General features: G+C 29.7%; 4 protein-coding genes across 4 annotated transcripts; 3 read left to right on the forward strand and 1 right to left on the reverse strand.

Annotated features, from left to right (window-relative positions):
• Positions 1 to 475: 475 nt before the first annotated feature.
• Positions 476 to 3,386, reverse strand: LOC124920263 (protein SUPPRESSOR OF K(+) TRANSPORT GROWTH DEFECT 1-like). The gene is made up of 8 exons (XM_047460710.1): positions 2,547 to 3,386; positions 2,276 to 2,381; positions 1,973 to 2,171; positions 1,627 to 1,695; positions 1,485 to 1,559; positions 1,294 to 1,392; positions 985 to 1,140; positions 476 to 903 (listed from the first exon to the last, which is right to left on the reverse strand). Exons 1-8 carry the CDS (start codon positions 3,025 to 3,027, stop codon positions 778 to 780), a joined length of 1,311 nt encoding a protein of 436 aa, XP_047316666.1. The 5' UTR covers positions 3,028 to 3,386; the 3' UTR covers positions 476 to 777.
• An 8,578-nt stretch (positions 3,387 to 11,964) lies between these two features.
• Positions 11,965 to 13,328, forward strand: LOC124916692 (beta-1,6-galactosyltransferase GALT29A-like). The gene is made up of 2 exons (XM_047457446.1): positions 11,965 to 12,043; positions 12,132 to 13,328. The coding sequence occupies exon 2, from the start codon at positions 12,215 to 12,217 to the stop codon at positions 13,301 to 13,303; it is 1,089 nt and encodes a 362-aa protein (XP_047313402.1). The 5' UTR covers positions 11,965 to 12,043; positions 12,132 to 12,214; the 3' UTR covers positions 13,304 to 13,328.
• Positions 13,329 to 17,347: 4,019 nt separating this feature from the next.
• Positions 17,348 to 18,424, forward strand: LOC124911959. The gene is made up of 2 exons (XM_047452506.1): positions 17,348 to 18,064; positions 18,131 to 18,424. The coding sequence occupies exons 1-2, from the start codon at positions 17,348 to 17,350 to the stop codon at positions 18,422 to 18,424; spliced, it is 1,011 nt and encodes a 336-aa protein (XP_047308462.1).
• A 2,264-nt stretch (positions 18,425 to 20,688) lies between these two features.
• On the forward strand, positions 20,689 to 22,228 carry LOC124916702. The gene is made up of 4 exons (XM_047457457.1): positions 20,689 to 21,012; positions 21,085 to 21,296; positions 21,388 to 21,649; positions 21,714 to 22,228. Exons 1-4 carry the CDS (start codon positions 20,731 to 20,733, stop codon positions 22,029 to 22,031), a joined length of 1,074 nt encoding a protein of 357 aa, XP_047313413.1. The 5' UTR covers positions 20,689 to 20,730; the 3' UTR covers positions 22,032 to 22,228.
• Positions 22,229 to 26,262: the final 4,034 nt, after the last annotated feature.

Raw genomic sequence — 26,262 nt, forward strand, 5'->3', positions numbered from 1 at the left:
CACAATCACTAAATATAATTAGTTCATTCTAAATTAAATAAATTAAACTTTGGGTGTGTATTTCAAACATAGTGATAATTTAACCACCAAAAATGGGCCAATCTTAGATTTATTTTATATCACAGCCAAATTAGAATAGCATTGAAAATGACATATTTTTTTTTTTGCTTTTAAGCTGTAATTATAAGAAAAAGACAATAATAGTAGTAATATAGTCCAACCAACCATTGGTTGGATTGCATTTTTTTTTAATTTATATCATTCAATTCGTTATATATATAAAAAAATCCATCTCATCAAAAACTTAATTTGTTGTCTTTTTAATGTAGGAGTGCATTGAATATGAAATACATTTCAACCATTTAATTTTGAAAATAACCTAACCCAACTACACAAAAGACAGAAATCTTGTGAAAATATTATGACTGATTTGAAAATGTGGGCATAAATATTGTTCCCCACATAGAGAAGTGTATGGATGCAAAAAAGTGAGAAACTTTGCATATGCATTTCCATGTGCTAAAAAGGAGAGTTGATATCTGTCCCTTTCTTCCCAACAAGCAAAAGCATATTCAATAATTTCAAATAAATCACATATTCATTGTAGTGGTCAGTACTCAGTACCAGATAATAGAGAAAGGAGAAGGGCTCCTCCTACTGTTTTTCATGAAATCAATCTAACAACATCAAATTCAATAAGTCAGTGTACTCAGATCCATCCAAATTCTTACTACAAAGCCAGTAGTAGAAGTAGTAGTACATAGAGATAACGCGATTTCAACCTTCCTCTCCAAATTCTCTTGTAAATCTTTGGTGCACTTCAAGGTCTGATTTGCTCACAGTTGGTTTCTGTCTTGTGAGAACTTTGTCAAAGTCTGATTTCGTAATTGGAGGTGGGGTAATCTTGAAAAATAAAACATAAAAAATGGGTATTATTCGATTTGATCAATCATCGCCGGAGAAATACATTTTATAAAAGTATACCTTGGAACCAAGTCCTTTGGCAGCAAGATCTTGCATGGTTGTTTGTATAGCCCCTGGTTGCTTTGGGCCGCAAGGAATCAAACTGCCATCACGAGTCTCGAAGAAATACATTGCATCCTGAGTTTTACGAACTGGCTCAAACAGTACATCTTTCACCTGCAGCAGCAAAAAGGTTCAAATAATAATATACATAAAAAAGGAACCGAATTGGAGTTTGTTTGATGTGTTGTTATTTGATGGCTATGAAAGAAAATAGAGGATATTGGGATTAGTAATGTTAAAATACTACAAGAAATTGATTTCACTTACACAAACAGCAATATCGGAACCAGAAAACCCTTCAGTTTTACGAGCCAAACTCTCGTAATCACTTTCAGTCAGGTTGTGAGGAGTATCGCCTAAATGCACCTGCACAATTATTTTTTTAAAAGGCGATATATTTGCATAAATGGTCGTTTATTTCCACCAAACAAAACATTATTCATCAGAAAGTGCACTACTTTGAACATATGTTGTCGCGCCTTCATATCTGGTAGGGGAATGTATATACGCTTGTCAAACCGCCTTCGGATGGCCTGTCACATTATAAAGATAACATTCAAGAGTTTTATAAACAAGATTATGCATTTATTTGCTTCTCACCTGGTCTAAGGAATATGGAGTATTAGTGGCTGCAAGTACTAACACTTTGTCATCATTATGCCCCACACCCTGTAAACAAGGGTTAGAAGATATAATATGCCATATTCGAGATCAACTGTTAAAACCCTAATACATGATAAGTAGAACAAAAGTTGGTCGGATTTTCCAATGATAAGTATATGCATTGTTTGATGTGGATTATTTTAGATTAAGTTTAAATAAACCTCTTATCCAATCAACGATCTACTCATCAATCACATCATTCACACATGATTCAAAATGTTTTTTTACCCCAAATAACTTGGTTATTCGAATAACCCTAGATGAAACAAGGCCTAAGAAGTACCTGCATCTGCACAAGAATCTCTGTCTTAATACGCCTAGAAGCCTCGCTCTCATTCCCTTCACCACGCTGACCACTTAGGGAATCTATTTCATCAATGAAGATTATTGATGGTGCACTTTCACGAGCCATTTGGAAAAGGTTAGAAACTAGCTTTTCACTTTCACCCATCCACTTTGAAACTAGATCCGAAGATGACACACTTGCGAAATAAACAAGCAAAACCAACATTTGGTTGTAAATTTGTCAAATCCAAAATACATACATAATGAAACAAGGAAAATAGAACACATCTATATATGTTACCTGAAAAAAGTAGAATCTGCTTCAGTTGCAACAGCTTTGGCTAAATATGACTTACCTGTTCCAGGTGGACCATATAAAAGGAAAGCCCTCCATGGCCTTCTTTTGCCTAAACAAGAACACAATGTTGTAAGCAATAGATTGATTGATTGATTTGCAGCTCTGCTAAGGTGTTATGCACATTCAAGTATGTAATCATTTTCAAATAAACAACCATTCCTAATCATTGGAATGCAAATTTTACATTGGAAAACAGGAAAGGGGAAGAACTAACCAACAAAGAACTGGGGGAACTTGACAGGCAATATAACTGCTTCCTGTAATGCCTGTTTAGCGCTTTCAAGCCCTGCAACATCGTTCCACTTAACATTAGGCTTCTCCCTGACTATGGCTGAATTCAACCCAGCTCTCAGTTTGGATTGCTCTGGATCCTCTCCATCTCCCCCGCCCTCTCCCCCATCCTTCTTTGTCTTTGACTTGGGTTTCGTGGCCACAGTTGCATCGCCACTAGCAGCAGGACCAGACCCACCATCATCAAGAACAGCCCTAATCTCCTCAGCCCGACGGAGATACTCGGTGAATTTCTGGGTAATAGCTTCCTTAATCTTAGGGTTCTTCTCGTACTTGAGATGGGTTTTGAAGTACTCCAAAGCGTTCATATACAAAGGGAAAGCCTTTGCGTAATTCCCAGCATTATCTTCTTGAACCGCTTGCCTTACATAATCGATCGCTTGTTCCTTGAAATTGCTGTACATCTTTCGCACATACGCGAAGCAAATACTTGACAGATCGAAACCCTGAAAAGCTAATAAGAATTAAATGATAATCTGGAAAGCCCTAGTTGACGATTGGCGTCTGCTGATCGGAGAAATTAAAAAGAAAGGGTAACGATCGGTATTATGAATCCATGGTTATGGATGAAAGGAAAAGGGGATTTTGATATTCTAAACGTGGACGATTATGGAATGGGAAAGGCGTTGAAGGGAATTGACTGGAGATTGGGGATTCCACGAAAACGCAGCAGCCGTAGAGATGTAGAGAGAGAGAGAGAAAGATGGATTAGTCCGGGCAGGAACCTCGGGTCGACGGAAGTTTCCAATTGGCCCGGTAGTATACAAACACTTTAGCCTTGGTTTTTTGGCTTTGTTCCAAGCCTCCTCCTTACCAGCCCGGACCGAGTGAGACTCCTTGAGTGGGTAGCTTCAAACTATTTTCCAATCTTTTCAAACAAATGGTTAAAAAGTTGTATTAATTAAAGAAAACAAAATTTATATCCAATAAATAAATGTAACTAAAAAACAAGATTATTTGAAAATGTACATATTATTTAAAAACCCTATTTTGAATTATTCTTGAAATCTATCAAAATTTTCCATGAAGTTTTGATATTTTGTTTAAAATAAACGGGTAAGTGTAAACTAGATATTGAAATAGATACTAGTCCATACTGATGTATAAGTGATGTTATAAAGTTAATTAATTAGTATTTTATTTTACATTTAGGAGGATTCATGTGTTTGAGTGATGCATTTAAGTAAATAACACAAAGAATGAACAAATTTTTAACTATGAATAATCATTTCTTTCTATCGGGGAAGAGAACTCCCTAGGTTGATAACATGAGTATATAAGAGCTCAAGCGTCTGAGTGATTTTTAAGAGACTAAAGTTCACGGGTTCAATTCTCACTTAAAATATCTTAAGTTGAAATGAATGTTATAATATAGCATTCTTTCTAATAAAAAATTAAAATATAATTTAAAAAAATAACATAGAAGTTGATAAAAAAAATTATTTTTATTTTAAAATATTGTAAACCCTTAACAATAGTTTGATCTCCATTCACCACATATTCGTGATGTTAGTTTTTTATTGTTATATTATTTACGTATTTAAATTTTGTAATTCATATTATTATTATAATAACTTATAATATTCTAATATTAATTTTATAACTTAATATTTTAAAAAAAAATATTTTAAACTATTATCACCTACTTGTATGTTGTTTAATTGTGGTCAATTTTGTATTGACTGTATTGTTGTATTATTCAAAATAAATCTAATATATATATAACAACTTTATTAGTTTATTAATAATTTTTCAAAATTAAGCTGGTTCTCTTTGGAACCTATTCTAAATTAATTTTTCAATCAATCACTTATAAATAATCACATCACTCATTTCATTAACTAAAACACTAAAATACCCTCTATTTTAAATTATTATTTTTTATTTATTCACATATCAATATCTTTTAAGTATTTTTATAAAAAATAATCATCACTTACTCAAAATTATCACTCTTTTTCCTCTATAAATTTTTTCAAAGACCCCAATCTGAAACAGTTCTAAGATATATGTACATTCCCAAACAATTGGGGGATTAATTAGAGAATAAGCCCATATTTTCCTAAAATATAGGTTCTCTTATTTTGGATTGAAATATAATCATACTATATGACATACCATAGCCTTCAATTAATAATTAAATTAAAATACCTAAACCTTTCTATATAAATTGTTCATGTCTTATGGCTTCCACCTAGTAGTATGCAATTTAGTTCAATTTTGTGAGAAGTCATTTTTTTTTATTGAAACATGACTTATTGGGTAAAGTTGTTTCAGTAAACTTATTTTTTATACAAAATATATTTGATTGATCAATCTACAAGAAGATCACACCCAGATGATGAAATTATGAAAATCATTAAATAAAAATTAATAGTACAAGTGATCCGAATATAACTTCAAAATGTCAAAAGATCACAAAATAAACAAAAATTCATAACCACTCAAATTCACATCCAGCACACACAATTTATTTTTTTTTATATATAAAGTAGTTAATGTTTGTATGAAGTTTTAAAGCTTTGAATTTATTTTTTTTATTCACTTTGTGGTGCTATCTAAATATAGTATTTCATGACTGTACAGAACATATTTGACAAATATTTTTCTAAATAATAATCGAGTATACTTTTAAAATAAAATAACACAAAAGTGACAATGCTTACAAAGAAAATAATTTTATAAAATAAAAAGTTATGTAGGGGAAAATATACAGAAGACTCCATGGGAGTTGCCAATTGGCATGGCTTGTTTGATGTATGGTTATTTAAAAAAAATAAAATCGGTGATTATGGATTTACAATATTGTTTCATTAAAAAATGGATTAATATTTTAGTTAATTTATAAATTTATATAATAATTTGATATTTTTAATGACGATTTGATTAATAAAATGATGGATATATATTAGATAGTATGTTAGACTGTTAGAGCTTGAGTTTTTATCAATTAAATTAATATGTACTTTTATGAAATTTAAATATTAATTAGAAAAAATTATTTTAAATTTTTAACTGAAATAAATCTCAACTAATATTTCTTCTATCCAACAATCAGTTTGAATTTATACCAGATTAAAACCCAAATAAACATATCTGAATTTTCATGTTTTCAATCTCAGAATAAAGTAATCAAAAAGCGATAGAAGAAGAGCTAGAAGAAGCTGAATCTTCAGAGTCTTCATCAAATGATCAGAGTGATCAAGAAGTTGTAGAAGAAGAGTCAAAAGAAAAAGGTGAATCTCGTGAATCTTTATCAACCGATTATTCTTCATCATTCTCATTAGATTATTTGAGAGATACAACTACAAGAATGACCGGCAAGAAGAAACACGACAATGATCTATACACTATGCGTAACTCTGATAATACAGGTGAGATAATTTGTACAACTTTTTTCAATGGTGGAAATTATATAGGTTGGAGAAGTGGTGTTCGTTTAGAAGTAAAATCGAAATTAGGGTTTATAGATGGGTCATTGATAGTTCCAAAAGAAGTAGATGACTTCGATCGATGGAAAAAGATAGAATGTCTAGTTCGATCTTGGATTCTAAATACGGTGTCGGATGAAATCAAGGCTAACTACTCCTCCACGACTACGACCTTGAATTTGTGGACAATTATAAAAGAAAGATATCAAGAAAATAATGGTCCACAAGCATATCAAATCCAGAAGGCCATTAATAATCTACGACAAGGAAATTTGACACTTGAAAAGTATTTTCCAAGTTAAAGAAGCTATGGGATGAACTGATGGTTCTTAAACCATTGCCTACTTGTGAATGTGATCCAAGAACTCATTGATGCTACAGAATGACAAAGTTAGTAATTGAGTTAGATATTTCTAACAAGCTTACACAATTTCTAATGGGACTAAACGAATATTTCGATAACGCAAGACAACATATCATTCTTATGGATCCAAAACCAAATCTGAACAAAGCCTGTGCAATGTTGTTGAGCATTGAAAGACAAAGAGGAGTTCAGACATTAATGTTTGAACAGACTGATAATTTTGCAATGCTAATGAAAGATAGTTCATATCAACAAAGGGGTCAAAATAATTCAAAAAACAACAAAGAAAGAAATGGGAAGGGAACACAAAATCTGTTTTGTACTCATTGTAGAATGGAAGGGCATAACCAAGAAGGATGTTTCAAGATTATTGAATATCCATAATGGTGGAAAATAAAATTTTCAAAAAAAGAAAATGTAGCAACTAACAATCCTTCTCATATTGTGACGAACAACCTGAGTCCTCATCAAATCAAGCCCCAAAGTTCAGAACATAGACATTGCAGCAGTCGTGAAAGAAGTTATGAAAGGACTACAAACAGAAGGTAAGGGTAAAGAAAAGTATTACGAAGGTATGTTTTCTTCTAAAAACCTTACTAATACTTGTAGTTTGAATGTACATAATAACTCTAAGGATAAATATGTTTGGGTAACAGACATCGGTACTAGTTGTCACATATGTGCTGATTTGAGTATTTTGACTGATTTTAGAAAAGTAAATAATATGTCATTGTTTCTACCTGATAGAACAACAAAACATGTAAAACAAATAGGAAATATTAGAGACAATACAATCATAGGCAGATGAGACTTTTCTCAAAACCTATACCTATTAAAACTGATTGAGGAAACAAAATCTTCAATACATGTACTGATTTTACTTTACTGCATAGAAGATTATGTCATCTTTCTGATATTGCTTTAAAAATGTTTTCAATTTAGATAAGAATGAGAATTTTCATTGTAGTGTTTGTCCAATTTCAAAAATGAAAAGATTATCTTTCAATAATAGTCAATCTAAAACCACTAAGTGTTTCGAATTGATTCATATGGACATTTGGGGCCATATAAAGAAAAATCTTTCATTGATTGCCCTTATATGCTTACAATTGTAGGTGAATAGGTTTACTTGGACATACATGTTCAAAACTAAAAATCTTGTTTTACAAATATGTTTTAATTTCTATGTTATGGCCAAAACACAATTTGAAATGTTCATTAAAACTATAAGAATTGACAATGGAAGTGAGTTCTTAAATTTTGAATTTCAGAATTTTTTTAAAAGAAATGGAATATTGCATCAAAAATCTTGCCTTTACACCCCACAACAAAATGGGGGTGGTAGAGCGAAAACACCAGCACTTTCTGCAAATTGCCCGATCTATTCTATTTCAAGCAAGTTTACCTTCATGTTTTTGGTCTTTTTCAATCCTAATGGCAACACATATTGCTAATATGACTCCCACATAAATTTTAAATTGGAAAACTCCATTTTTTAAATTGTATAAAAATCAACCAAATTTTTCACAATTAAGAGTTTTTGGATGTTTGTGCAATGCCAAAAACAACACTCCTCACAAAACTAAATTTGAACCAAGAGGAAAAAATGTGTTTTCATTGGATATTGTCCAGGGCAAAAAGGATATAGAGTTTTTGACACTACAACTGAAAATATTTTTTTTTTATGAAAATATATTTCCATATCAAAAGAAAATAAAAATTACAGAAAAGATAAATGATTCTATAAATATAGATCATTTTGATGAATCTGATGAAGAATCAGAAGACTCATTTGTAGGAGATTCAACTTTTATAAATGATGACGCTGATCATGATTCAATTTTTTTTTTGAAAACTCTGAACAAAACTCTTTTATACAACCAAGTGAAATCAATGTTTTACTAAATCAACAAAGAAAAAGTAATAGGGGAAAGAAGACCACTGTTTGACATGATTATTATGTTGTTAATTCAAATACAAATCTTAAAAGTGGAACTTCTTATACTCTAAATACTTTTCCATATACAACTAAATGTATTAATAATGAACCGTTAGATTTTTTAGGAACTATTTCCACAGTTAAAGAACCACAATCTTACAAAGAAGCTGAAAAAAAATAAACATTGACAGATTACCATGAATGAGGAACTAACTGCCTTAAAAAACAATAATACCCGTAATCTAGTTACACTTCCAAATGGGAAGAAATCAATTGAATGCAGATGGATTTCCAAGACGAAATTAAATTCAAATGGAACAGTGGCAAAGTACAAAGCGAGGCTAATAGCAAAGGGATACAACCAAATAGATGAGATTGACTTTCACGATAGCTTCTCTCCAGTTGCAAAAGCAGTCACAGTAATAATTTTACTCGCTTTGACAGCCTCTAACAATTGATTTTTGCAGAAGTTTTACGTTAACAAAATACATTTTCTCCACAGTGACCTAGATGAAGATGTATACACGCACCTTCTAGAAGGGCTAATTGGAGCAAAAGAAAATCAGGTATGTCATCTTAGTAAAAGTCTTTATGGCTTAAAACAACCATCAAGGTAGTGGAACAAAGAGTTTTAAAAAAATTGATTGAATTTGGCTTTGTTCAGTCAATAAATGATAACTGTTTATTTATTTTGAAAACTGAAAAAATATTTACTGCCTTATTAGTATATGTAGATGACATACTCGTTACTGGAAATTGTTTACAGGCTATTAATAGCGTTAAACAATATCTAGATTCAAAATTCACAATCAAGGATTTATGTAATGTTAAGTATTTCCTTGGACTAGAATTACAACGCACTTGTGCTGGTTTGTTTGTAAATCAACGCAAGTATATATACTTGACATACTAGCTGACACATGATTATCTAGGTGCAAACCAGTTGAAATTCTCATAAAAAAGGGGATAAAGTTTAATGAATCGGACACTCCATTATTAGTCGAACCAGAAAAATTTAGAAGACTAATTGGACGACTGATTACTTAAACTTCTCTCGACCAGATATTGGTTTTAGTGTTCAACAGCTGAGTCAATATATGCATAAACCATTAGAAGTTCATTGGGAGACAACTTTACATGTAGTTAAATACTTAAAGGGCACGCCTTCACTAAGACTTTTTTATCCTTGTAATTCTAACTATATGATTAAGGGTTTTTCAGATGCCGATTGGGCAACATGTACAGATAATCGAAGATCTCTCACAGGTTATTGCATTAAACTTGGAGGAGCTTTGGTGTCATGGAAGACAAAAAAAACTACGGTATCACGGTCGACCGCTAAGGCAGAATACAGGAGTATGGCCACTACAGTTTGTGAGCTAAAATGGATATCTTATTTGTTGAACGATTTTAACACAAAAATGAGTTTGCCGATTCCACTTCGATGTGATAATGAAGATGCAATTCATATTGCTAAAAATTTGGTCTTTCACGAGAGAACGAAGCATTTAGATATAGATTGTCACCTTGTTATAGATAACTTTAAACAAGGTTTTATTCAACATTTACATGTCTATTCAAAGATGCAGGAAGCTGACATATTCACAAAAACTTTAGAACGTGGTTTATTTTTCAGCTTTCGAGACAAGAAGAACTTGAGAAATGTTCATCTTCAGGGGATGTAAAATAATGTAAAATAATGTAAAAAAAAGTTAGTTTATATTCATTTTGAATGTACTGATAAAATAAAAAGACTATTATAATATTTTATTATAATATAATATAAAGCAAAATAGACATATTTGGATTTCACCTTTTCAATCTCAATCTGTCCTAATTCTAATTACTAATTCTAATTATATGTCTGGATCTTTAATCAAGATTGCCTTAAACAAGATATTAAAATTATTTTTATTTTTTAAATTAATAGTTATAATTTGCATTCTATTAAATAAATATAATAAAATTTTATTTTATTTCGGGTGCACTCGTGGGAGGCCCTACAAACAATATTTTTGGGATAAAATCCAAAATCAATCCGACTTTAAAAAAATACACGTCAAACGAACTCTAGCTTTAATTTGCTTCAATTTGAAGATAAAATAATAATATATATTTTTTTTAATTATTATGACCTAAGTGTTCGGATCACATCTTGAGAGTATCTCATAAAAGTCATAACATTCATGATCACCCAATTTTAATTAAAGTAATTTGAATGAAAATCAATTATAATAATGAAATTTTCATTCAATTTTGTGATTTAATATAAATATACAGTCAAGCTGTTGCAAATATATGTGAGAGGGCTCGGATAGAGTTTAAGTGTCCCCAAGAAAGATATTAGGGTAATGCGACATAAATCATAATTTCTTAAAATTAATTAATTTATTTAATTTATAATAAAATGGGATAAAAATTAGGTTTATTAATATTTTTTCTTATGTTCTTAAGCTGGCTATAAAAAAAATTTAAACTCAAATTCTTATATGTCTCTTATGGGTATATTAAGGACATAATAGAACTAATAATAATACCAATAATATATATTTATATTAAATATAAAATAATTTAAGTGATACAATTTTTTTGTATAAAAATTAATTTCTAAAATTTTATTCTACTTTATAATCACTTCAATTTGTAATGTTCTAAGGGAAAATTCCCGTAAATTATATATTAAGAGCTCGGTTGATCTTTGGATTTTTGAATTTTTGTTTGAATAAATTAAAAAAAAAAACATTTTTTTACAGTTTAAAGACGAAATTTCCTTTAACTTTTTATCTTGAATTCTAAATAAATTTAAATAATTAAATAAATGATAATTTTAATATTTTAATAAATAAAAAGATTAATTAAATAAATAAAATAATGATTAAATTTTAAATAAAAAAATCCTTGAATAATCTAAAAAGTAAAAACATAAATATCAGATGCAGTCAACGTGTTAATTTTGATAATCGTTTAAATCTAACTATAAGTATATAATTGACATGTTTGGAACTATTTTAATTTTAAATAGAAATTTTTAATTTAATTATTTTTTTTATCTTGTTGAATATTAATTTAAATAAATTTAATATTATTTATTCATTTAACTATAATTTCACTCTAATTATTTTCAAACAGCTTCAACATAATATTAGAAAAACATGGGTGTAACATAGTAAAATGTGAATAAAAAAAATATGAGAATAATAATTTATTTTCTTCCTAGAAATGAAATATAATTATTTTCTAGATTATGGGATTAGAACTTAGAACATAGAACTCAACACCAAAACATTATTATTAAATTTCCTCTCGAATCTCTCCTCTTTGTTGACTTTAAGCAACTGGACAGGCGCAGCTGGCCCTTTCCTTACTAAACAATCCGAATCTATATTATTATTATTATTAAAATAAAATATTCTATTAGTATAGTTACAATAATTTCAATTGTAAATTGTAATACTTAAGCCTGTTATTAAAACATAACTTAATTTATTTAAAATATTAAAATTTATTTTCATAAAAAAAAAATAGTAGAAAAATCAAATAATTTTAAAATAATAGAAGGAGGGAGTTATATATAGAACCTGACTCAGTTAAGCAGTTATCATCATCATCTTCATCTTCTTTAAATAAAAAGCTTCGTCAATAACAATGGAGTCGGATCAACTGTCACGTTGTTTGTATGTATATATGTACGTCTCTTTCTCAATTACATTGTATTCTCATCACTCATTCTATCAAATTCTCCGTTTTGTCCTCATCAATATCCATCTCTTGTAGCTCAATTCACTATATTATCCATTCATAAACATAGTTGATTCTATGGAATTGATTCTACCTTGATCTGGATTCTATAACTGACAATGAAACGATCGCCGAGGCCGATTTTCACTGTTCTAGTTCTAATCGTAATCGGAATCACGCTATGCTTCCAGCTGACGATTCGTAATAAAGGATTCACATCGTTTCGGAACGATGATATTAATGTCAATCTGTTGAAATTAGCGTCCGAGCAGTTAGGGAAAGAAGAAGAGAGATCTGAAGTGGAACGTTTACTACAAAGGAACATCGGTCGTAATAATGGACGACAACGTTCGTTCCTCTCATCCGTCCCAATTCCGTTTCCATCTCCGCAGTTTTACAGTCTGTGGAATGAATTCCAGGTACATTTGAATGATTGGTGGAGGAAAAAACGATTCGAACCTGAAATATTAAACGATTTACACCATATGTTTAAGGTTTCAATCGATTCGAACTCTAATAGAAGGTATTCATCGTGTGCTGTTGTTGGAAATAGTGGAATTCTATTGAATAACAATCACGGGAGTTTGATTGATAGTCACGAAGCGGTAATCAGGTTAAACAACGCGAGAATTGTAGGATTCGAGAGAAATGTAGGTTATAAGACGAACATTTCATTTATAAACAGCAACATTATGCATCTATGTGCTAGAAGAGATTGGTGTTTATGTCATCCTTACATAAGTAAAAACCTTGTAATGATCATGTACATTTGTCAGCCAATACATCTAATGGATTACACCATTTGCGGTGGATCAGGATCAAACAGATCGCTAATAGTTACGGATCCACGATTCGATGAACTATGTGCTAGGATTGTGAAGTATTACTCATTGAAAAGGTTTGTGGAGAAGATGAAGAAGGGGGTTGATGAATGGGGAGCAGTTCATGATGGTTCTATGTTTCATTATTCATCTGGTTTTCAAGCTGTAATGCTTGCAGTTGGAATTTGTGATAAAGTAAGTATTTTTGGATTTGGGAAATCTGAATTATCTAAGCATCATTATCATACGAATCAAAAGGGGGAACTTCATTTACATGATTATGAAGCTGAATATAGTATTTATCAAGATCTTGTGGAAAGACCTAAGGTAATTCCATTCATTTCTCATAAGAAATTCAAGTTTCCTCCTGTTGTGATATATAAATGAACTTGTTTTTAATTTCTTTGGTCATTGTATATATTATATAATCAAATGAGTATTTTTGAAATGTTATTTTGTCATACTTTATTTATTTTTTGAATTTAATCATTGTTACATAACTTAGTCACCTTACTATGTTCTCACATTATTATTACAATAAAAATAAGATGTGATTGAACTTTTTTTTAGTATGAAATATTCATATTATTACTCTTTAAATCAAAATTTATTATTTGAATAAAGTTAGCACATTTTTACTTCAATTCAAGCTGATTTTTTTTAGATATCGAACATATTAGTATTTTAAACAAAAAAAAAAAAGGTTTTTTCATTTTAGATATTATATTTAGAGTTGGAAAATTATTATTGTAAGAATCAATCCAACCATAAGAACTTTCAATTAGTTGATTATAGGTTGGACTTCTTGATCAGGGTTGAATGAATCTATTAAGAGGCTCAAGATTCCACTGAGCTTGAGCCTCTTAATAGATTTATTCAACCCTGATCAAGAACTATATCCAACCTATAATCAGCTGATTGAAAGTTTTTAATTGAAAGTTTTTATGGTCGGATTGATTCTTATAATAATATTTATTTGTACAGGACCTCCTAATTTCTTAATCTTTTTCAATTTTTGTTTTTCTAATTTTAAAAATATCGGAAAAACTCATATTTATATATATATATATATGTATATATATATGTGAGAGTAATGATGCTTAATTTTAAAAATGTATGGATTGTCGGGTCGGGAGCTGTGGTTAATTTGGATATATATGTGAGAGTAATGGATACTTGGGTCGGACTCTATGTTGACCCACCCATAAACTTAAAACGGTTTAAAATAAAATTAAAAATATTATATGTATGTTTTGAACTTGCAACATAACAAAACAAGTACAACTATTTAACCAACTAGGCTAATAACACTTTATATTCTATCGAGGGTTCGAATCCCTCTCTCTCCTTTTACTCATTAAATAAAGTTTAGGGGACAATTGAAAAATAGAGTTTCATTTCTGAAATTACGTCGATACTTCCACATATTATGGGTAACGTAGGAGACATCTCTATTTTTCCCCCGGGGAATCTTTCGTTTAAATTAAACACCAAATTTGATGAACGCGGAACATTGTAACAATACAACTTCAACATTTTAACTAACTAATCTAAATATATAATGATGCTTAATTTTGAAAGTGTCTGGATTGTCGGGTCGATATATTTCGAACTCGTAATCTAACAAAATAAGTACAACTCTTTAATCAACTAGGCTAATAACACTTTATATTTTAAATTCAACACCAAATTTAAAGAACGTCGGACGTTGTAACAATATATTTTTATTCGTGTGCATCGCACGAGAATCTTCCTAATATATATATAATGATGCTTAATTTTGAAAGTGTCCAAATTGCCGGGTCGAGAGCGGTGGTTGATTTGGATATATATATATGTGAAAGTAAATTGATATTTGGGTCGGATTCTGAGTTGACACGCCCATAAACGGTTAAAAATAAAATTAAAAATGCTATCGTTTTGTTTCGAACTCGCAACATAACAAAAACAAGTACAACTCTTTAACCAACTAAGTTAATAATACTTTATATTTTAAACTCAACACCAAATTTGATGTTGTAATAATATTTTTATCCGTGTGCATCACACGGGGATCTTCCTAGTTCATCTAGTTATGCTATTTCTATTTTTCCATTCCACAAATTCTAATTCTTAAATTTGTCCCAAGTCTTGATTTAACATAACCGACTTAATAGGACCGTATTTATGATCAATTTAAATAATTCAATTCAATCGAATCCAATTCTAATATATTAATTAGTATTATGATTAACGAAATTTATTTATAGATATTTTACATTTTGTGTAAACTTAATTAAAAATATATAGAATAGAATTATTAAATATTTAGGGTCATATATTAATACTCAATGACTCAATATGTAATATATTCAATTATTTGGATACAAGTTCAATTGCGAAGTCTTCGTTTAGTAAAATAAAAAAAAATTAAAAAAAAATTCCTCCTTTCTTTCCCTCTTTTCTTTTCACTTTATATTTATATTTGTTTGAGTCGACGACACAGTATGACCAAATTTAAATTTATTTAAAAAAGTAACAGATTTCGATCAATTATCACCAAACTAGACACAACAAAAAAAAAATACCAAAAACATGAAAGGAATAAGAAACAAATAAAAAGAAAAGAAAAAGATAGAGGCATAAAGCATAAACATTTATGATCTCCTCCAAGAAGACAAAGTATTGAACAATATACACAAAAACAACTCAATTCTCAATAGAATTGTTAACTACTACAACTAGTAACATTAATCTAGAAGAAAATGAGAGATCTAATAATAGTGAAACATGCTATATGAAATTAAATGGAACAAAATTACAATAACAAACAACATTACAAAAATATTAAAATGTTAACAAAAGATTTAAAAAATTAAAACATTTGTATGCCAACTTTATTTATAGTATATAAGAGTGCATATCTATTCAAAAAGAGATGGATGTAGTTATCAGAAAACCTGTCACTTAATATTACATTTTGTCTTCTTATATTAATGTAAATTAAATCTTATTCGGTTGTTAAATAAATAAACTATGATAATATTTTTATCGACTAATTAAAATATTTTTTTATTTGTTTAAAATAATATTTATTTTATTAAAAAGTTAATACTTTTTTTAAAAAATAATATTTTTTTTTATAATTCATACCAACAAAAAAATATTAAATTAATTTTTTTTTTATGATGTAAGAAAATTACTTTTAGTTGGACACCGCTTAAGTATATATATATATATAAGTGAAGAACAATTTATATATAAAAATTGAAGCTTTATCTCTCTAACCGTGCTCCGATCATCTCCGGCGACCGAAAGCTCCGATCACTGCTATTTTCTCCGGCGAGAATATTGCAGCTTCCGTTACAGTCTTTTCTCTTCAGGTGAGTCCCTGAGTTTTTTCCAATCATTCAATTCGATCCTTAATTTCGCCTAAAATTACCCCCAAGTTTTTCAATTTTACCTCTCAACTTTTCATATCTTCAAATTCAACCATAAACTTATTCTTGTTTTAATCAATTATATGAGTATTCTAGCCATATATATATATTTTTATCTAATTTTTATAGAAAATAATAATTTTGAGGCACCTAAAAATAATAGCTATATTAAACATATTTCATTTATTTTTTACAAATTCTCCTCAATTAATGATATTGTTCCTCTATGGTAAATTTAGAAAATAAGACCAAAATGAAATACCCTTTTTTTATAAAATTGAATGCCCCTAAAAAAACCATATAAAAAAAACATGTATATATTTATAATAGGTACATGTAACAATTAAAAATATATTATATTAACATTTACATATATACATGCATATCCCAAACTGAAATGAATTAACTAGATTGTCAGCATTTATTAAAAAGTCTATTTATTAAGAGTACTTTTATTTACATGATAAACTATTATTTTTAAATACAATGATATATGTACCTAAATTCACCTAAAATATTGCATACAAATGTGAGTTTATAAAACACTTATATATTATTAATTTAAGTATTTATTAATTAATTATATGTTGTTAATAAAAATAAATAATTATATTTTTTTTATCGGTTGGGTCTTTTAGATATACATCTATTAACATTCTAAAGTTGGTAATTGACTTCATCTACTTCTTTGTCGGTTGTAACTTGTAGTGGGCCACACACAAATAAAATAAAATAATTCACATTCAATATTTTTTTTAACTTTTTCTATAATATATTTTTATTCATGACCAAATAAATAAGATTTCCAAAATCTTTAAATTGGGTGATTTCAGAGTATATTTATTTTTATAAATGTAAATAAAGTATAAAGTAGTTGTTAGATATTACATTTTGCAGCTTCAATTCTATATCAAGAGTTAAATTAACTAAAGTAAACTAAAATAGGTATTGTTTAACAAGCATTGTGTTTAATTGTTCATATGTGAATATTTTTGTTGTTTTTTTTGAAGAGATGATTCTCCAAATAGTTCTTGTGTGCATTGTGAGCTACATTTATTTTGCTTTACGGCCACCACATGCTAAGAGAGTTTCCGCATCTTCGATCAATTCCCCTCGAGTTAAACTAAGAGACGGTAGACATTTATCTTACAAAGAGCAAGGCGTTCCAAAAGAACAAGCTATGTACAAGATCATTCTAGTTCACGGTTTTGGCGGCTCTAAAGACTTCACAATCCCCGTCTCTCGTGAAATTATAGACAACATGGGAATATACTTCTTGTCATTCGATAGGGCTGGTTACGGCGAGAGTGATCCATATCCACGTCGTTCGGTAAAGAGTGAAGCATTTGACATTGAGGAATTAGCCGACAAGCTAGAACTCGGATCTAAGTTTTATGTAATGGGCATATCCATGGGAGGATACATTGTTTGGAGCTGTTTGAAACATATCCCTCATAGGTTAGCCGGGGCGGCTCTAGTGGTTCCGTTTGTGAATTATTGGTGGCGTTCGCTTCCGGCTGATTTAGCGAAAGAGACATTCGAAATGTTGCTAGTTCAAGACCAATGGACTTTTCGAATAGCCCATTACGCACCTTTTATGTTCAATTGGTGGATGTCGCAAAAATGGTTTCCTTCCTTAAGTTTGCTAGAGGAGGGAAATATTTCTAGCTTGTCTCCTAGTGATATTGAGATATTAAAAAACTTACCAACCACTCCTCCTCAAGTAAAGGTAAGTGTAATTAGGGTAAATAAAAATTTATTGTTGATTAAATTAACTTTTGAAATGTTTTTGTAGGAGAGGATTCGTCAGCAAGGGAATTATGAGTCATTGTATCGCGACATATTAACCGGTTTTGGGGAATGGGGATTCGATTTCATGGATGTAAACGATCCTTTCTCGAAAGGCGATGGATCGGTTCATATATGGCAAGGTCGGGAAGATCGGATAATACCTTACCAAATCAATGGATATATTTCAGAAAAACTTCCATGGATTAGGTATCATGAGATTCCTGATATTGGTCATTTACTTTTTAGTAATGCCACTCTATGTGAAGATATCTTGAGGGAGCTTTTGTTGTTTCCATAGGCTATATATATATATTGGCCCTATCTTCTATTATGCTTAATGTCAATTTATTTCTTGTTTTATAATGGAATGTTGAATATTAATAATTTATTTGCTATTATTGTTCACATGTTTTAAAATACAAATCAATGACTATTTTTTGGTTTGTTAGTTTCTGAAATTAAATTTATATTTGTTACTATTTGACACTACTAATACTAATAATGAGTAAAATAAATGGATTATTGATCATGTTAACAAAACAATGAACAATAGCCATTAGTTAATTTTCGATACTCTTAATATGTATCCTACTAAAAAAAATGATATAAAAGTCACATTATTTTTGTTCATATTTATGAATCAACTTAGTCACTAAATTTTTTAAGTTTTCATTAATTGATTTATTTTCATATAGTTAAGTTATTTTAGCACTAAAAATTAGGGACGAAACGGGTACCTATCCTTCGGGTAGTATTGTATCCGATCCGTACATTATTTCAATAAAGTTACCCATCCCTGACGGGTATCTTAAATTCAATCACATCCCCGATAATTTGAGTACTCTATCCTAGAGGAATACCCCAAATACATAATATTGACATTTCTTTCTTTAATGTTCTATTTGATTTTAACTTTTCAATTTAAAATAATAATGAAAAAAGACTACAATTATAATTAGATATGGAGACGATGAAAGTTCTAATCCCTATCCTCACTCGGGAACCTAATTTGAATTACCTATCTCAACTAAATACTTGCAAATATCAAATTTTTATATACTCATTGCCATCTTATAAAAATAAATTTAAAAAAAATCCAGAATTTATTTTCGTCAATTAGACATAATGTCACAGAAAAAGAAGATTACCAAACAAAAATAATAAATAGTAGTCAAACATATATAATAATATTATAATATATATCTCAATCTTACACAATAATACTTACATTTTAATTAAAAAGCAACATAGTATGCTCTTGTCCTATTATTTTATCCAATGGCTTCTCTCCCCCTAAGTTTTTTTAGATTTGGTTCTTAATTAAATTAAGTTTGAATCTCAATAATTCTACTCATCTTACTCAATACATTTACTTTTATAATTATTTCATAATTTATTTAACTCACAACTGGGATGCTTGATTAGGATAGTTCTTTTTTTTCCAACAAAAATTGATTAAGATAGTTTAATTAGCGTACAGTTTTACAAAATTTGTGCAACAAGCTCATTTAAAAAAAATAAAAAATATATTGAAAACAAACATATAATAATAAAACTCACTCAATATATATATTTTTTTAATTTAAAAAAGTTAGGAGTAATGATTATCGTATACTTTAATTTAAAATTTAAAATATTTTTAATAATAATTGAATTTGTATTCTCGATATTTGAACTATTTAAACAATAAATTATCATTAATTTAAATAAAAAATTAAATATAAAAAAATAATATTAACAAAATTAAAATAATTAAATGAAAATCTAAATATTAAATAATATATAAAATTTACAATAATAATAAAAAAAATCCAACCCTTCCTATAATTAATATGCAATGGTATGTGATAAACTAGCCAATCAAATATTTTAAACGGAAATAAATTTTGTCTTTAATTGAGAGTGAATTTTTTTTTCAAATATAAAAATTCTACCCGTAAACAATAATGAAAAATATTATGACAAGTGATAAATAAATATTATATATATATATATATATATATATATATATATATGGTAAAAAAGTGAAAACTCAATAAATAAGAGAATACATATCATAAATCTTCAACTTCAAATCACGAAAAATAATGATAAAAACAATCGAATGATATAAACAACAAACAACTAAGAATATTATTATAAAAATATAATCTAACTAAACAAGACGTTGTATCGAGTAAAACACAACATCAACTCAAAATGAAAAAAAAAACGAGTTTAAAAGAAACCATTTGACGGGCTAAAAGAAAAATCACTTTTCATGTGAGTTTTTTTTTTGTTTGGAGAAGGAAACTATTTCAATTCTTAAAAATAAAAAATTTATATACATGGGATGTCTATAGTAAATTTCTTTTTTAAACACCAATCAAACTTAAGATTGTTTTTTAGCATAATTTGTGAGAAGTCTATAGTAATGAAAAGCATATTTGAAGATACATATATTTCAGATCATCTTTTGAAAACAAGTTACTTGGCCAAGGTAGAATCTTCAAAAGGAGCCAAGAACACTCTCCCCTTCTATATATATAGAAAAGAAGAAGCATCAACATATCAATCAATATACAGAGAATTAACTCATCTCAATCCTGTTCTTTCAATTCAAAAATGTTTTTCAACAAATTCGCCACTCTATTCCAATGTTGCTTCGGTTTATCATATAAGCCCAGAAATGCAGCACCTGTTACCACAACTGATTCTTCTTCTCAAGATTCAGCATTACTTAAGCTATTAGATAATTCATCTGATAATCCCTCAAGAATATTGCTCAGTGATGGAAGGTATTTAGCTTACCAGGAAAGAGGAGTTCCAAAGAATGAAGCACAATTTAAACTCATTATTGTTCATGGATTTGGAAGCTCCAAAGATATGATCTTTCTTCTTTCCCAGGTACCATATATAGTTAAATCATGAGTGATGATTTGGAAAAGAATGATAATTTTTCTCTGGGTATGTATGCAGGAACTGATCAATGAACTTAAACTATATATGTTGTTATATGATCGAGCTGGGTATGGAGAAAGCTCACCCAATCCAAACCGATCGCCAAAATCAGAAGCTGCAGACATAGAAGAACTTGCGGAGAAGATGCAGTTAGGACCTAAATTCTATCTAATTGGAATCTCTATCGGTTCTTACCCTCTTTGGAGTTGTCTAAGAAGAATACCCAGAAGGCAAATTAACCAAATTCAACCTTCTTGATCATCATCATCACCATCATCATCAATTTAGCTTTATTTGATTTGGGTTTTTTATGATTTGCAGTTTAGCAGGTGCGGCTTTGGTGGTTCCAATGATTAATTACAAATGGCAATCTCTTCCAGATGATCTTGTTAAAGATGACATGAGGAAATCAATGGCAAAATGGGCTTTTTGGGCAGCACGTTACGCCCCTTGTTTGGTTCATTTATGGTTGACTCAAAAACTCTTTCCATCAAAGAACATCTTGGAAAGAAATCCCAAGTTTTTCTGTGATAAAGATTTGGAAGTTCTGAAAGACACACCTGCGTTTCAGTTGCTCGGTCGAGTAAGTTCATATTAATCTGATTTCTCTTTTTCTTCATGTGATTGATTGATTGATTTATGTGCAGGCTAGTTTGCAGCGAAAAGAGGTGTTTGATTGTCTTCGTCGCGATTTCATGGCTGCTTTTGGAAAATGGGACTTTGATCCACTTGAGTTAAGCAACCCATTTTCATCTTCTTCTTCATCATCTTCATCGGCGGTGCATATCTGGCATGGAGGTGAAGATAAGGTTGTGCCGGCGCAGTTACAGAGGTTTGTGGCGGCGAAACTGCCGTGGATAAGGTATCATGAAGTGGCTGAAAGAGGGCATTTGCTTATATATGATGCTTCTGTTTGTGAAGCTATTGTTAGGTCTCTTTTGCTTGGAGAAGATTATCAACCCTAATTAAACTAAACCCTAGATAGTCAAATTAAATCAACTATTTTAATTTAATGGATTCTTGTTAAGGTGGATTTTATTATAGTAATTTATTTATTAAAATGTTGTTTGTGTCTTATTGAAGTCAATTTGTGTATGATGAGGAAAAGGGACTTCTCATTTAAGCCCTTATTATACAATATATCTATTGCTTTATTTTTTTCCTTGTTAAATTTTATTATACTTTTGTTTAGTAAATCTCACATTTTTTTTTCATTTTTTTAATACACATTATTATTATTATTTTATTTAAAATAAAAATAGGACCTAAAATATCAAATATAATAGATCCAAATTTACTTAAATCACTAAATAATTCAAATAAAAAGTTTTGATTCTTACTAAAACAAAAAAACCACTTTATATCTCCTTGTACCATCCACATCACCTTAGATTGAGGAGACTCCATAGATTGAAAAGAGAAATGAGAGGTTGGTTTAATTATGATTAGTTGCATAATTAACGTTTGAGGTCCATTGAGAATAAAAATTTTAATTGGTAAACGTTGGTTTGTTTCATTTATGGATGATCACACTTGTTTGAATTGGTTATTTTTAATGAATGAAAATTCTGAAGTCAACGAAATTTTTAAATAATTCCACACAATGATTCAAATACAATTCCAATGTGGAGTAATAACCATAAAAACGGACAATGCCAAAGAGTTTTTAATCACACTCTTGGTCAATTTTTTCTACTAAAGGCATTGTTCATCATAGTTCATGTGTTGACACACCTCAACAAAATGGGGTTGCCAAACGTAAGAACCTCCATCTTCTCAAGGTTACACGATCTCTTTTATTTTCATCTAATGTGCCTAAATTTTTTGGAGGATGTCGTCTCTATGACAACTTATCTTATCAATCGAATGCCTTCAAAAATACTCAAATTTCAAACTCCAATCCAATGTCTTTTATCATTCTTTCCACACACTAAAGTTATTTCTTTTACCCTCATTCCTAAAGTGTTTGAGTGTTCTTCATTTGTTCACATCCATCACGATAGAAGCAAACTTGATCCTAAATCTGAAAATGCATATTCACCGGTTATGCACCATTCCAATAGGGATATCATTGCTATTCTCTTTCCACTAAGAAAGTATACAACACCATGGATGTTACATTTTTTAGAATTAACCTTATTTTTCGGCTTCCAATATTTAGGGGGAGAATTTAGATGAATATCAATATTTTCCACAATCTTCCACTACCATTATAGAATCATTTAATAATTCTATATCTTCCACTACTATTATCACTCATACTTCCACTTCCACCTCTACTCTTAAATCGATGTCGTCTAAAGACCGAACACACTCTTCATCACATCAATCGTCAATGTCGAGGCTGAATCTAACTCCACAAGAACACTCAAGTATTAGCATTTCACTTGATCCTAGTTGATGATGATATTATTAACTTACATATTTCTTGGAGAAGAGGACAAAGATCTTGTACTCAACACCCGTTTGATAATTTTGTACCTTATGAAAGGTTTCACCTCAATATCGATCGTGTCTTACCTCTCATGATAATGTATAGGTTCCCAATAATGTTGATGAATATTTTCCACATTCTTGTTGGGAAAAGGCGGTATTAGATGAATTGTAAGCTCATATATATATATATATATATATATATATATATATATATATATATATATATATATATATATATATATAATGATGCTTAATTTTTAAAGTGTCCGGATTGCAGAGTCGAGAGTTGTGGTTAATTTGGATATATATGTGAGAGTAAATGGATATTTGGGTCGGATTGTGGGTTGACCCGCCTATAAACTTAAAACGGTTAAAAATAAAATTAAAAATGTTGTAGGTATGGTTCGAACTTACAACTTAACAAAACAAGTACAACCTTTTAACTAACTAGGCTAATAACATATTATATTTTAAATTCAACACCAAATTTGATGTACGCGAGACATTTTAACAATATAAGTTCAACATTATAACTAACTAATCTATATATATATATAATGATGCTTAATTTTTAAATTGTCCGGATTGTCGAGTCGAGAGCTGTGGTTAATTTGGATATATATGTGAGAGTAAATGGATACTTGGGTCGGATTGTGGGTTGACCCGCATATAAACTTAAAACGGTTAAAAATAAAATAAAAAATGTTATAGGTATGGTTCGAATTTGCAACCTAACAAAACAAGTACAACCTTTTAACCAACTAGGCTAGTAACACATTATATTTACAATTCAACACTAAATTTGATGAACGCGGGACATTTTAACAATATAAGTTCAACATTTTAACTAACTAATCTATATATATATATATATATATATAATGATGCTTAATTTTTAAAGTGTTCGGATTGTCGAGTCGAGAGCTGTGGTTAATTTGGATATATATGTGAGAGTAAATGGATACTTGGGTCGGATTGTGGGTTAATCCGCCCATAAACATTTTTACCGTAATATTTTTTTCACGGTTTTTTATATTATTACCCGTGCATTTGCACGGGATACATCTAGTTAGAAGAATAGTACTTGGTCTATTTGTGACTTGCCTTCGAATAAGAAGGCAATTGAGTGTAAATGGATTTTAAGGTAAAACATAATGTCGACGGGACAATTGAACGTTTTAAAGCACGACTCGTTGCAAAAGGGTTCTCTCAATCATATGGTGTTGACTATCAAGAGACGTTTGCTCCCGTAGACAAACTGAATACTATTAGAATCTTATTTACTTTGGCAAATAATAAAGATTGGTTAGTGTACCAACTTGATGTTAAAAATGCCTTTTTAAACAGAGATGTAGAAGAAGAAGTATATATGGAAATTCCAACAGGTTCGAAATCTAAGTCACTTGAAAACAAGGTTTGTAGACTAAACAAATCATTGTACGAACTCAAACAATACCCACAGGCGTGGTTTGACAAGTTTACCAAATCAGTCATGAATTTTAGATATTCTCAAAGTCAAGTCGATCATACTATGTTCATCAAAATATTAAACAAAAAGAAGGTAGCAATTCTTATTGTATATGTTGATGATATTTTACTTAGAGGTGATGGTGAGGCAAAACTTTCAATCTTTTATGGACCTTACAACAAGATTGGATCAATAAAAGATGAAGTCTTATTTGATCAAGGAAGATATCAAAGATTAGTAGGTTGTCTAATCTATTTATCACACACTCGTCCCGATATTGGTTTCTCAGTAAGTGTTGTGAGTTAGTTCATTAATAACCCTACTCAAGATCATATGGATGCGGTTTATCGAATTTTGAGATATATTAAAGGCACTCTAGGTAAAGGATTAATGTTCCTTAAAAATGAAAGAAAGAATGTGTTAATTTATACGGATGCTGATTGGGCCGGAGACATCACAGATAGAAAATTCGACTTATTGCACTTATGTGTGGGGTAATTTTGTGATGTGGAGAAACAATAAACAATCAGTTGTATCTCAGAGTAGTACCAAAGTAGAGTTGAGAGCTCTTACACTTGGGTTATGTGAAGGACTTTGGGCCGTTAGAGTTCTAAAAGATATTGGTGTTATTAATAATACTACAATTAAGCTTTATTGTGATAATTTTGCTGCCATTAGTATTGCCAAAAATTCGGTTCAATACGATAGAACAAAGCATATTGAGATCGATAGACACTTCATCACTGAGAAAGTCAACAATGGGCTAGTTGAACTCTCTCACATTCCATCACGGTTCCAAATTGCTGATGTTCTAACCAAAGTGCTGCCAAAGACTATCTTTGAAGATTTGTGTGATAAGTTAGGGATGCACAATTTGTATCTCACAACTTGAGATATAATTAGAAATATTATAGGTTTGAATAATAGGTATAGCAATCTAATTGTATATAACTGCTATTGTATAAATAAGTTTGTAATTTGCATTTACAAGTATATGAAAAATATTTGACCGAGAAAAATCTTTCTTCTAAGATTCTAAATCTACCCAGTAATAATTACCACCATTATTGTCCTTATTTATTTATTATAAAAGATGCTGGTTAAAGCTATCTGATTATCGAATTGGCCTAAATTTTGGAATTGAACCTAAGATATAAGTGTACTAAGATATAAGTGTAGACTTTGACACAATATTTAAGTGTTTTTTTTTTTAAAGTAATTATTATGTTCAATAAAATTAATTTAAAATTAGAAAACAATTTGATACATATATGGATCACTAAGAAAGTGAG

The sequence above is a fragment of the Impatiens glandulifera genome, chromosome 1, assembly GCF_907164915.1.
Source record: "Impatiens glandulifera chromosome 1, dImpGla2.1, whole genome shotgun sequence".
Classification (NCBI taxonomy): domain Eukaryota; kingdom Viridiplantae; phylum Streptophyta; class Magnoliopsida; order Ericales; family Balsaminaceae; genus Impatiens; species Impatiens glandulifera.